At 43.0% G+C, this 14,368-nt stretch overlaps 1 protein-coding gene across 3 annotated transcripts in view; it reads right to left on the bottom strand.

The window, feature by feature from the left end:
• Window positions 1-8,034: 8,034 nt before the first annotated feature.
• The window catches only part of MINPP1 (multiple inositol-polyphosphate phosphatase 1), a 40,726-nt gene continuing 34,392 nt past the window's right edge, over window positions 8,035-14,368 (bottom strand). The window contains exons 5-6 of one of the 3 annotated variants that reach the window (XM_075072680.1): window positions 13,406-13,845; window positions 10,317-12,906 (exon numbers count right to left, since the gene is read on the bottom strand). In XM_075072680.1, coding sequence (XP_074928781.1) covers window positions 13,446-13,845 — 400 coding nt within the window. In that variant the 3' untranslated portion in view covers window positions 10,317-12,906; window positions 13,406-13,445. Of the gene's footprint in view, window positions 13,846-14,368 lie in introns of all 3 variants that reach the window. The other 2 variants (XM_032770291.2, XM_032770294.2) reach the window with 2 other exon arrangements.

Here is a 14,368-nt window from a genome sequence, read left to right as displayed (position 1 = left end):
AAAAATTGTCAGTTCCTTACTATAATATATGAAATTTATTATTTTTATTTCATTTGATGCTTTGCTATTTTAGCATAATTTCAGTTTTATAAAAAATAATTAAATTTCTCTTATCCTTTAAATTTACATTAACAGAGTAATTGAATGGAGATAAACAAGTTTGTAGTACAAATTCATCCTGAAGAACTACGTATTATATTTACAGAGTTCATTCTAAAAGGACAGTATTGCAAGCTAATTAGCTCATTGCTCTTGATCAAATACATTTTGTACACTATAGCTTATATAGCATGCTATATAGTATGAAGTGATGAAACAAAGGAAGTTTACAAAGGGAGGTCTCGTTTTGGCACAATATGAAATAAGAACTCTGTTTCTGATTGGATCTTCTGCCATCTGGAGGTATTACTTATGGCATTACAAGACATCTGCATTGTTTGTGGAACTCCCACACGGACAGCTAATATTGACTTTTTTCAAAGTGAACTAAGTATGTCAAATACAGAAAACATGCAGAGGGAAAAATAGCAGCAAAAGGTTATTCTCAAAGCTTCAAGCAATTCTTGAAAAATCTCAAACCATAAAGCAAAAATAAAATAAACAGAGCTTAACACCAAGTGCAAGGGCCACTAGACACTTGGGAATTTTTCTGCTTTTTCACAATTAGAAAGGTAGAATAGGCTAATGGACTGAGCAACAGTTTAGGCTCCAGAATTCCTGAGTTCTAATCTCAGTTTTGTCAATGACAAAGGCAAGATTAAAGCATATTCTGCTCTGGGCAAGTCACTAAGCTTATGTCTTAATTTCCCCATCTTTAAAATGGATCTAGCAGGAATACAGCAAAATGAGTATTTGTAGGGTGTTTTAAATAGGAAGTTATGTGCTCTCTGCCAGCTCATAACAAGTAAGCTAGTCCCCTCCAAACTAATGAAACCTTCCCACACTGCAGGTAAGTAGGAGACAAGAGCAGATACCCATAACTTTCTGAAATATCAGGGACCTTTAAAATAATTTTTCATCATGAAGAAAGCTGAGATTCGTTTTGAACTATGAGGTGGTATTCTCTCTCTATGGTACTTTAAAAGTTAATTCATTCAAAACTTTTCCGTAAAAGCATCTCAAGTTGGTCACTTTTGAAAGTTTAGTTTGCAGATTCTCCTCTGTATTCATGATGGAATACAGGATATTTATTTAAATCAGTGGCTGGAGTATGAGTTTTTCGTTTACAGCTCAATTTGTTATTTTATCCAGCATTTTCAATACATATTTATGGATAAAGTTACAACTTTTAGGTCTTATTACTAACAGTAACTTACAGTACTAACAATACTGTAAAATGGAGATTAATTAGGACTTCATTTGAATGAACTGCTAGTTTCCTAAAATACACTATATAATTTCAAGACTCAGACAATGGCTAAAGCTGCATTAGGAGAGACCTTTAAGGGGGAGGAAAGGATGCCCTGATAAATACATCAATAGGAGAGAACAGTAAACGTGGAAAAACTATTGACTGTATCCACAACTACCTTTTGCCTTATGTAGTTGCTCTGGTAATGTTCAACTACACAAGACACCCACCACCAGGGAAAAGTGTCTTTTACATATTAAAATTACACCAGATGGGTTTAAAGGGTTCATTTAAATTCCCCCACCTCCAAAAGTTTCTCAAACTCTAAATTAAGCCCCTGAAGTTTATAGCTTCTTCTACATTGGATAAGTATTTTATTTAACATTATTAATAATCTGTCCTGCCTGGTGGGTTAACTAATACAGAACACTGAAGGGTCAGCGATTCGGGAACAAGTCATAAAATGCACTACATAGTTACCTTTAAAAACAAGTTACTACCTTTCTGTAGTCATAAAATGTACTACATAATTACCTTTAAAAACAAGTTACTACCTTTCTGTAGCTGTTGTTCTTCGAGATGGGTTGCTCAGGTCAATTCCACGTTAGCAGTGTGTATGCTGCAAGTACAGTCACCGGATATTTTTCACTCAGTGGTATCTCTTGGGCCAGCTCTAATGCCCTCTGGTGCTCCATGCTCATGCACCGGTATAAAGGGCTTGTCTGCCCTCCCCCCCACACCCTCTCAGTTCCCTCTTGCCAGCTAACTGACCATGGGGCAGGTCAGTGGGTTGTGGAATGGACATGAGCAATATATCCTGAGTAACCGTTACAGAAATGTTAGTAATTATTTTTTTCTTTTTTGAGTGCTTGCTCGTGTCCATTCCATGTTAGGTGACTCCCAAGTGGTATTTTAGGAGATGAGCTCGGAGGTTTACAGACATGTGGATTACAACACTGCTCTACCAAACCCAGTATTATCTCTAGCCTGCTGGGTGATGGCCTAATGAGATAAAAAAGTATGTACCGATGACCAAGTCTCTGCTCTACAAATATCCTGGATTGAGACCTGGTCCAGAAATGCTGCTGAGGAAGCATGAACTCTCGTTGAGTGGGCAGTCAAGATGGCAGGAGGTGGGGCACCCACCAGCTCATAGCACTTGTGAATGCAGAAAGGAATCCAGGAGCAAATTCTTTGGGCTGAAATTGGCAGGCCTTTCATCCTGTCCGCTATTGCCATAAAGAGCTGTGTGGAATTACGGAATGGTTTAGTCCATTCTGTATAGAAAGCTAGGGCACACCTAAAGTCCAATATGCGAAGATGCTGCTCCTCCTCATTATTGTGTGGTTTCAGGAAGAATACTGGCAGAAAGATAGCCGGATTACTAAGAAACTGCGAAACCACCTTCAGGAGGAACATGGGGTGGGATTGAAGTTGTACCTTGCCCTTAAAGGACACTGTATATAGGGGTTCTGATGTAAGGGCCCTGATCTCCGGGACCCTCCTGGCCGAGGTAATTGCTATAAGGAAGGTGACCTTCCAGGAGAAGTATGACAAAGGGTACAATGCCAGCAGCTCACAGGGAGGGCCTATCAGTCTTGAGAGAACCAGGTCCCACGGTGCAATGGGTTCATGAATCTGCGGGCATAGTCTCTCTCAAGCTGCCCTTGAGGAAGCAAATGGACATTTTGTGGAGAAAAAAAACACCACCGCCTACCATCCACCGGAAGGTGGAAGGCAGAAATGGCTGCGCCCAGCTGTTTCAGATGAAGCAGATACTCTAGCACAGATTGGTGAGGTGACTTTGCCCTGGTCTACACTACAAGTTTAGGTCAAATTTAGCAGCGTTAGATCAATTTAACCCTGCATCTGTCCACACAACAAAGCCATTTTTGTCAACTTAAAGGGCTCTTAAAATTGATTTCTGTGCTTCTCCCAGTGAGGGGATAGCGCTGAAATCGACATTGCTGGGTTGAATTTGGGGTAGTGTGGATGCAATTCGATGGTATTGGCCTCCAGGAGCTATCCCAGAGTGCTCCATTGTGACTGCTCTAGCCAGGTACACAGGAAAAGCCCTGGGAACTTTTGAATTTCATTGCCAGTTTGGCCAGCATGGCGAACTCAGCAGCACAGGTGACCATGTAATCCCCCCACAATGTTTCTACACTCCCCCTATCATCTCCGTCCCTGAGGTTATCGGATATTAGAAGATGGAAAAAACACACTCGTAATGACATGTTTTCCGAGCTCATGCAGTCCTCCCGCACTGATAGGGCACAGCATAATGCCTGGAGGCATTCAGTGGCAGAGGCCAAGAAAGAATTGCTGTGTTTGCTTAACAGCAAAAGTATCATGCCTCACTAGCGATCCTGCCCTAGCCAAGTCACTGTGTCACATGCACTACTCTGTGCTGCGTCAGCCTTGGGCAGGGGCACGACCGCTTTGTGAGCAGGAAGGCCATAGATATAGACATTGCATTAGGTAGCTTCTGTAGCTAGAGAAAACATTCCTGTGCATTCAGCAAAGTCTGTGGCAAAAAAAGAGACGCCTCGTAGCGTAGTGGTTATCACGTTCACCTAGCATGCAAAACATCCCCAGGTGGAAACAGGTCAGTGTTCCTTTTTCTGACTCCACTCTTGCATTTTTAGTCTTAAAACAGACCCTGCTGTGAAATTTTACTTTGAATTATATCAATTATGAGTTAAATAATATGGAAGCTCTCTCTAAGTTATAGTTGCAGGTTCCTTACCCTTTCAGCTGCTCTGATAAATTAACATTTTTGTCGGGGGGGGGGGAGTAGGAATTTTCATGAAACCTTTTATAGGGACTAAATGCTATCAAGAACTCTGAAATAATCTTAACGTGGCCCAGAGAGTGCGATCCTTCGTTCTGGATCTGTCATTCCACAAGTTGAACTGCTCCTTACTACTGTCCAGGCTTCATGAGCCATGGGAGCACCGAATTGGAGTGACTCCAGATCATTCTCCTCTTAAATTTCATTCATGGAGATTCAGTCCTGCCTGGAATATCATGCGAGCTGGAGGCTTCTGCCTTTGGCTGTTCTCCCAACCGGCAGCACCGTGCGGTCACACCTCACATGATATTCCAGGCAGGACTGAATCTCCATGAGATGAAACTTAAAGAGGAGAATGATCTGGAGTCACTCCAATTCGGTGCTCCAAGAGGATAGCCATGTCTGTCCTGGCCCCCATGATCGACCTCACCAAGGTCGGCCAGCTGAGCGAGACCCCAGCTGACAGGAGCCGGCAGACGGAGCCCCAGACTGGCATTGGGCTGAGCTGCTCAGCCCGCTGCTGGTCTGGGGCTCCGTCTGCCGGCCCCGCTCAGCCCGCTGCCTGCCTGGGGTTCCGATCATCCAGGCAGGCAGTGGGCTGAGTGGGTCCGGCGGATGGGACCCCGGAAAAAAGACATGAAACTATTGTCTGCCTTTGCTTTCACGGAAGGAGGGGGAGGGCTGATGACATGTACCCAAAACCACCTATGACAAAAAGTTTTTGCCCCATCAGGCTCTGGGAGCTTAACCCAGAATTCCAATGGGCAGCAGAAACTGCAGGAACTGTGGGATAGCTACCCACAGTGCACCGCTCTGTAAGTCGATGCTACCCGTGGTAGTGAGGACGCACTCCGCCGACTTAATGCACTGAGTGTGGACATACGCAATAGACTGTATAAAATTGAATTCTAAAAAATCAACTTCTATAAAATCGACCTAATTTTGTAGCATAGACATAGCCTTAGTGGGTCAGAGGCCTCGTTGGGATGACCACACAGAAAAACACTTCTACTTGACAAGGTAAGTTGCTCTAGTAGATGGTTTCCTACTACCTAGTAATACCTTGTGGACTTGCTCTGCCTGGTTTAACCACGGAGCTTCCACGTGGTCAGGTGGAGGGCCTCATGGTTCGGGTGGAGCAGTCGGTTGTGATATTGTGAGAGCAGGTCTGGGAGGGGAGGGAGCAGCATCGGGGTCGCTACTGACAGATCGAATAACGTGCCAAACTAGTGCGGGTGTGGTCAGGCTGGGGCTATAAGAATAACCTTCACTCTGTCCTGCCTGAATTTGAATAAGACTTAGTGCACGAGAGGAATGGGAGGAAATGCATAAAACAGGTGCTTTGTCCAAGGGAGCAGGGAGGCATCTGTGAATTAACCCAGGCTGCGCCCAGGTAGAGAGCAAAACTGCTGAGACTTCCTGTTTTGTTTGGCTGCAAATAGGTCTATGAGAGGAGCCCCTCTTCCCCCACTGCTGGAAGATGGTCCTGGCTGTAATTGGGGCAAAGGGACCTGCTGAGGTGATCTGCCAGATTGTTCCAGGCACCCAGGTGAGAAGCTTTGAGGTGGATCGAGTTCTTCATGCAGAATTCCCACAAGTGAATGACCTCTTGACACAGGGGAGAAAGAGCATGCCCCAACCTGTCTGTTGATATAAAACATGTCATGCTGTCTATAAGGACTCAGAGTTTTGAGGAGCTCGACCAGAGGCCCCCCGCCCCCGGGCCAATTTAGTTCTGATGCATCCGAGCTTAGGGATACTTAGGGTTGGGGACTGATAAGGGGAATGCCCAAGCCAACCAACTGGGGGTCCCTCCACCAATCTAGAGAGGTGAGGACGTGGGCAGGAATGCAAGTACGGAGTCCAAATGATGATGGTTTGGCAAGTATGCTAAGGCCATCCACACTTGAAGGGGTCTGATGCGCAGTCTTGCCCGCTTACCATGTACATGCACACAGCCATATGACCCAATAGTCTGAGGCAGAGATGGGCTGTCATGATGGGGCAGACCTTGACCTGCGATATCAGGGATGATGCAGTCTAACAGCCAGCCTCTGGGAGGAAGGCTCTGGCCGAGATGGAATTGAGCACCGCACCAATAAACTATCTTCTAAATGGGGATGAGCATTGACTTCTAATTTATCAGCAGGCCCAGTGCTTGGAAGGTAGCTTGGATCAGGTGGATGCCAGCTCTCACCTAGGCCTTGGACCTGCCCTTGATCAGCCAGTCGTCAAGATAAGGGTAGACTGGCACCCCTTGCCCTCTGAAGAATGCTGCCACTACTGTTATGCATTTTGTGAATATGTGAGGGGCTGCCGCCAGGCTGAAAAGGAGGATGGTGAACTGGTAGTGGGTCTGGTTCATAACAAAATCTGATAAATCTTTTGTGACCCCAAAATACAAAGATGTGAAAATAGACATCAGAAGTCAAGGGCAGCGTAGCAGTCCCCTGGATCCAGGGAGGGAATAATGGAGGTGGGAGTACAGGTACTCATAGCCCTGGGCAAGGACAAAGTACTTCTTTTTGGCCGTGGGAAGACAGGGTTTGCTACAAGGCCTTAACAAGTTCTATAAGGGCCTAATTGAGAAGGAGGGCCACTTTCAATGGTCCTGCAGCAGACAAGGTATCAACCAAGTAGTGGGACGATTCTTTGATTACCTCCTCCTCCAGCCCAAGGTTCGAGGCCACACTTTTCAACAGCTCCTGGTGAGCTGAGAAGTCATTGGGGGTGGGGTCGGGGAAGGGATATATGTCCCAGACACTGCCTCATCTGAGGAGGAAGGAGAGACCAGCATCGCCAGGGGGTCCTCTTCCTCTCCTTCTACACCAACCGGGTCCTGTAGATCTAGGTCCTGAGGCTCGGTACCAGGCTTGGTACTGGAGTCCATGTCAGGTGCTGGTTGTAGGGATGAGAGCATTCTTCTTTCCGAGACTGTGGAGTATGAGTATCGGGAAGAGCGCCCTTGAATATGGGGAAACCCCCATGAGTTCCAAAATGGCCATTGCATCTGCATAGGCCAGTGCCCACTGTGCCAAGTACTCAGCCGTACCTGTATCTGGGTCCATCAACTGGCAGGGCTGCCCAGGGCAAAACTGGCTGACAACAAGCCTTCCTCTGGAGACCATGGAGGGGCAGTGCCTGTCGGTCTGGGGAACAGTGCCGTGGGAAGACCTGCGTCAAGGCAGGCAGGAACAGGTCCCTCTAGACAGTACCAAGGGCAGGAGGGGCAGAAGCTCCCTAAAACTGTGGCTGTGCCCCTTGGTGCCCTTTCTTCCCAAACTCTCGCACCACACCTTCTCTATGCCTCCACCATCGTGCTGTCCATTCCCGCCAGGTCCTGCCCTCGCACTGTCCTTTCCCCCAATGTTCTGCCCCCTTTCCCCCCATCACTTGCCCTTACAGCTGGGAAAGTGTATAATAATAGTCTTAGTCACCCATTTCCGCCCCCCGATGGTCATTCAGTAATTTAAGTAAAAATATTTCTCAGCTCATTAAGTACTGGATTGGACCAAAAAAAGCTTTAAATGTAGTTTAAGATGCACAGAATCAGCATTTTCCATCTGAGGATTTACAAGTTACAGTACTTTATGCAGATGGATGTTTGTGAAATCCCCCCAGCTCCGGGAGCCAGATTTTTCCTTCCGTAGCTGCAAAATCAATAATGCTCCTTGAAGAGTTGATCGTCATACAGGAAATGTAAAGCAAACTGAAGTAAAATTCTCAGCAATTGTGGTTTAATACAGACTAAAAATCATCATATGAAGGCAAAAATAGCACTCTTTAAACAGAAAATAAAAATGAACTTATTGAATGTTGCTATGTAATCATCGTTGAGTTGATGAACAAGAGCTGCTACACTAGTGAAAACAAAAGGAAATTAAACGAATGGAATAGAAATAGCATGTTTATTTACAGTGAGACGATATACATACAGGGTTTAAGTCTACTGAAGAAAAATAGTTATCACAATATTTATATTTCCATAGTGCCTAGGAGCCTTAGTCAAGGAGCAGGACTCCACTGTGTTAGGTGCTACACAAACACAGATGTTTCAGTGTCAAATTTCTGGGAATACAAATGACAAGAGCAAGAAAACTACTCATTTTTCCTTAAGACATTATTGTAATTATTTTAAGAGACTGGCTTTTGTCATGATTAGGGCCATACCAAATTCACAGCTGTGAAAAACATGTCACGGATCACGCAATCAGACCTCCCCTGTGAAATCTAGTTATTTGAGGTGAGAGGGAATGGCTGGGAGTTCCCAAGCCCGGGGCTCCTGCCAGGCCTCCAACTCCAACATAAAACAGGAACAGGACTTGCTCTTCCCCTGCACAGCCACTTGGGGAAGGTGGCGGGGGAAGAGGGAAATCAGACCCACCTCTGGGTACCTACCCCAGCTGCAGGAAGCTCCAGGACTGGGCAGCTGTAGGAAGTTGATGGAGGTGGGGCTGATCTCCCCTGTGCTGCTGAGAGCACTCCAGCCAGGGGCTCCTAGTTGCTAGTTCTGGCCAGGCTGGGGAGGGCAGGACTTGCTCTTCCCCTGCAGGGCCACACTCAGGGGCAGGGGAAATCAGACCCACCTCCAGGTACTTACCCTGTGCTGCTGGGAGCACTGATCTTTCTGGTGCTGCTAGGAGCACCCTGCAGCCAGAGGTGGTACTCACCTCAATTTCCAGCAACCTCCTGTGGCTACAAAAAGCTCCGGGGCTGCTGCCCAGTCCTGGAGCTTCCTGCAGCCACAGGAGATACCTAGAAGCAGACCTGATCTGCCCTGAGTGTGGCTGTGCTGGGGAAGAGCAAGTCCTGTCCCTCCCCAACCTGGCCACAACTAGGAGCCCCTGGCTAGGGCACTCCCAGCAGCACCAGGAAGATCAGACCCATCTCCACCTCTAGGAACCTCCTGCACCTGCAGGAAGCTCTGGGGGTGCTGCCTTCAGAGCCCAGAAGTGAGAGTGGCAATCCCATGTCCCCCCCCTACAACAGCTTTGCAACCTCTCCACAATCTCTCCTTTGGATCACGGTCCCCCCTCCTCCCCCAGTTACAACACCATGAAATTTCAGATGTAAACCTCTGAAAACATGGAATTGACTAATTTTCAAATCCTATGGCTGTGAAATTGACCAGAATGGACTGTGAATTTGGAAAGGCCCTAGTCATGATAGTTATTTATTCTAATTCTTTAATTTGCATTTCACTCCTTTAAGTTGTGTATCAGAAATATTAATACAGTCTGTTAGACATTTAATTTGGAATACTATTATCCTTTCAAATAAGACCCCATAAAGATCAGGAAATACAATGCACTCCAAAATACAAATTGAAAAATAAAGTTATTGGTTAATATTTAGGTAATGTACATCAACCCCCACTTCAAGGCTTACATTAACCAGAGAAAGAAATCAATGTTATCATGCAAATATCAAATTTCAAATAAAGAAGTTACTAACTGTATTAGCAGGAGATTGCAGTACTTGCCAGAGAGCCTTGTGCGGTTATTGTTGCTGACAGAGCTGAGATAGATCTCTATTTACCAAATAGAGGGAGACTTTTCATACTTCATAGTACCAAAAGGTTTGGCCAAAGCCAATTATTTTCATCCGAGCATCTACAGTATCGCGGCAAATATATACCACATAGAGCAAAAATTAATTGGACAACTTTATGCTAGCCAGAATTACAGCATTGAGATTCACTGTTTATCATGAAAAATGAAGAGGTGGTCAGCTAAAAGATGCCTGAAAGATTGCTCTAGCTTCAAACTATTCTTAGTAAAGACCGTTTCAAATATTTAAATAGTAGCATTAAATATAACAGGTCCAATGTACTCAGTGTTTTTGATTGCAGAATGATTGCAAATTGAGGCTTCATCTGATAAGTAAAACATACCTACAGTGTTACTTTTTTTACAGTAAAATCTTGGCAAAGTAACAAATTAGTTTTGCTCATACCTCTCCAGAAACAAGGAGTACCTTGCATCAGCACAAGCGAGGTCTCAAATGCAGAACTTAGAAAGCTTGCCAAAGGGAAAAGATTGCTCAAGTTATAGTGAATACTGCGGGATTAAGGTTCCAATCATGCAGCTGACCACAAGGCAAAGCAGTCTACCTGTGCGTTGCTGATAGCAGGACTAGCGCCCAACTCTGTAATGGAGCACGCTTACCATCTTTTTTAGTTTCCTTTTTCATTTATTATACAGCAAGTTTATTTTAATTTACTGTGTTACATTAAAATAACCCAATCCAAGTTAAAATCTTAAGGAGCAGTTACAATGTTCATGTACGACATTTTCAAAATATGCATTTGCATCTGTAACCTTTTACTAGAATTTGCAAAATTAAAATTGAAATAATCAGCTCCAAAAACATACATTTGATTATGCCAAACGAGTAACTCAAGCTACAGTTTCCCAAAACACCTTACACAGCAAAACCAAATTTGCACAATTTCAATTATTCAAACTGATTTTCCACCCAGCACATTGACTCACTGGCGGACACGACTGAATTGTCCTTTGCTGAAAAAGAGAACCCATCTCTGCTTCCCCTTACGCATGCCAAAAAAACCCCCCAAAATCTCCATGCACTACAGTGGATGGGACTACTCAATAGTACCTTCATCTTGGAGCAAACTTAAGTGAATGAGAAAGGTAGCTGCTTTAGTTATAGGAGGCTTATGTCCAACGGGTTTGTGTACAGACTCCAGTTTTGTCATCTTAGCCCATTTAATAAACTTCATGGGTGAAATCCTGGCTCCTAGAAGTGGAAAAAACTTCCACCAACTTCAGTGGGGCCAACATTTCACCCCATAAGGCTCAAAACCAGAACATATTCTCATTAAAACAAGGTGACTCATTCCTGGAAATAGAAGATTATTTGTTTCAGGGTTGCTTTTAACGATTTCTTATGTTTACTTTGTATTTAAACTAGGTGTCTTTAGAAAAAGTTTAATTCCTCATAGCTTTTCTCCCCATTTGCTCCTACAGTAAAGCCAATAATAATGACTATTGTGAAAATGATTATGACAATAAACTGAAGTCATATACTACTATAGCTTCAATATAGGACCAAGCAAGAGAAAAAGCTGAGATGAAGATGGACATAAAACAGAAAAGTTCATGTAAATATTGACAGAAGTCATTTCTTTGCCACATTTGCCTCAATATCAATGCCGTTCTTTATCACTACTTGATTCACTTAAAAAAGATAACTGAAGTGATTTAGCATTACTAAGGTACTAATATTTCACTAAGAATGTATTGAATACTTTTCCAAATGTTTAGAAATACCCACCATTTTAGTAATTCCATTTAGTGACAAACCATTATCCCTTCATTGATATTGTCATATTTATAATACACCATTGTACTGCCCAGCATAATACTAAGCCTTGTAAAACAGACAAACTATAAAAATATAGGTATTGTTTCATTAAAAAGTATTAAAATCAAATGATTTCAACGTTATTTTGAGTTCAAATTTTACATTCCAAAAAGTTATTTTATCATCTGATTTGACCCTATTCATTCAATTAACCAATATGACTTGCGAACAACAGACTACACGAGCAAAATTTTCAAGAGCACTTAAGTGAAACACAGTGGTATTTAGGGACTTTGAATTTTACTCCTTAAAACTTTGCAACTATTTGAGTTTCACTGGTTTCTAATGGAGCTTGACATTTCTCATTCTGATCTGCCTAATGAGCCAACCATGATAATGGTTTCTATTTGACTGTTTTCATTATCTGTATTCTATTTCAGACACTTATTCTTCATAATTATCTGCATTTTTTATATTACATTAAAATATTCTTTACAGTATCTTACATTTTTCAGAGGCAAATAATCCTACTTTAATACAGGTACAATCTCCTCTAAAAATTAGCAGTACTGCACTCAGGGAACAAGTAGTCCATTCTTAGAATAAAAGTCCTGTTTCAAGGATTGGCTGGCACATAGGTGGGGGTACATCTCCACTGCACTTGGGAGTGTGCTTCCCAGCTCAGGTAGACAGACCTCGAGCTGCACGGAAAAAAACATCAGTGTAGCTGGTGGCAGCACAGGTGGTAGCTTGGGCTAGCCAAATGTGTATGAACCCAGGATGTCCAGTGGGTTAGTACTCAGGTGGTTAGCCTGAGCTGCCACCCAAGGTATTCTTGGCTACACTGCTGTGTAGCATGCTAGCTCAAGTGGAACTAGCGTACGTCTGTCGACTTGAGCAGGGAAGGACACTCTCAGTTGCAAAGTAGACATACCCAAAAAAGCCCAAGCTTTTGGCTAGCACTGATAGCATTTGGTTCCAGAATAACAGCAAAAATCTCTGCCAGATAGTTATGAGACTATAATATCACCACCACTTGTCAGAGGATGAGGAAATCCAGTCTGAATGGGGCCAAACATGCAATAGTTGCATGCCTTAACCTGAACTGTTAAACAAAAACAGTATGAAATTGAAGGAGATCTATAAGGGTGGCAGAGGACTGGTACATCTTCCAGAGCAATGGCCACTGCATGGCTTCAGAAAATTCAGGACACGTTTCCCTCAGTGACCAATTAGCTCTGGCAGGTAGGCTGAAGAAGGCTTTATGCCATGGAAATTCAACCCCTGCATTTTTTTGGGTGGATAATACCCATGGGGGCACTATCCAAGGAAGCTGCTATGCTCAGAAGAGTGCAGGAATTAGAATCATGGCTCACTCCTGCCTAAACAGTGCGCCCTTTCCTTCTTGAACCCTGGAATGGCAGCCAACATCTAGCTGTAAAAATAAGCAAATAAGAGAGAGTCAATTTATGCCTGTGACATCAGAGAAACACTAAGAAACAGAAGGAAGAATAGAGCGAGGGAGACAGATGAGAGGGAAATGCCATCAGTTCCACTAAGTGCCATTTTGGTAAGCTAAAGTGCCCTGGCCCTCTAAACCTATCTACTATGCAAGCTCAAACACCAGGAATATTATAAATAATTATATATTAATGCATATAAATGTATAAATATACTTTACCTTGCATCTTCATATTTGTAACAAATGCTTATCCCAACAGCCAGGTTAATTAAAGAAATTATTTTTGAAATTGTGCTCATGCAATAGAGACAACATATACTTAGACTTTTAAGAAATCCCTGAATTAAGACATAGGAATAAGCACTTATTATTAGTTTGGAGATGTAAGATAAGAATGTGACTATATGAGCAGGAAATAAAAAACCAACACTGATGAGAAACACTTGCTCATCACACATACCAAACTGCATACCAGAAATCAATTTCCATGATATTTGCTCTATTCTTCTCCCTCAAAGTTCATCAGTGGAAGTATTATTTGTTTTTGATAATTCACATTCTTCACTGAAGTGGCAGTTTTGAAGGATGTCCTTATAATAGTTCTTCAGATCTGTGTACAGAGAGACAGTTTCCTCCGAGTGAGGAAATGGCAGCAGCTTTTCATTCAACAGTATCTGTACTTGGTACTCCTCCTCAGGGGTCTTAGCTTGGTCACAGTGATAAAGCACAAATATCAGGTTTGAGGCATAAGGCACAATGTGACCGCTACGAAACTTCCGATGCATTTGTTTTTTGTAATTGTTAGCAGTAAGAGGCTCCTCATCCTTGAAGAAACCCATTAGAGCAAGCAGTGGCTGAAGGGTCTCTGCATGTCCAAATTGCAGGATTACAGGTGAAGAAATGGGCACGGAACTAGAAAACATAAAAATTGAAGAATAAGCAAGATATCAGTAGTCATCTGTGTTTAAAAGCAAACACCAGTGCACCGTACAGTTGTTAGCAAAGAGTAGATTACTTTAGACATTTGTTTTACACTGGCATTTACTAAAAACGTGTTTGGAAACAAAAGGTGTCCCACTATCTGAGACACTTTCGTTTAAAAAAATTTTTTAAATGTATTTTGTAACAAACCTGTAATTGTGCTTTTAAAAAAATTATTAGCTGTTTGTTACCTGTTATAGTACTATTAGCATCAATTAATTGCTAAGTAGTACCTGAAGTCTTAGTACACAAACAAAATGACAATGTATTTGGCATTACGGAAATATTCAGATGACTGAAATATTAGTATAGATGGGCATAGCCTGTTCAGAAAGGACAGGCACGGAAAAATGAGAGGAGGGTTGCATTACATACTAAGACACTTGCTTTGATGTCTGGTGAAAAGCAAACCTGTTGAAAAGCTCTTGGTGAAGATAAAGGAGGGAGGGGGAAA

Source organism: Chelonoidis abingdonii, chromosome 15 (assembly GCF_003597395.2).
Source record: "Chelonoidis abingdonii isolate Lonesome George chromosome 15, CheloAbing_2.0, whole genome shotgun sequence".
Taxonomy (NCBI): domain Eukaryota; kingdom Metazoa; phylum Chordata; order Testudines; family Testudinidae; genus Chelonoidis; species Chelonoidis abingdonii.
The sequence above is the reverse complement of the archived record's forward strand: the minus strand, read 5'-3'. Positions and strand labels throughout refer to the sequence as shown.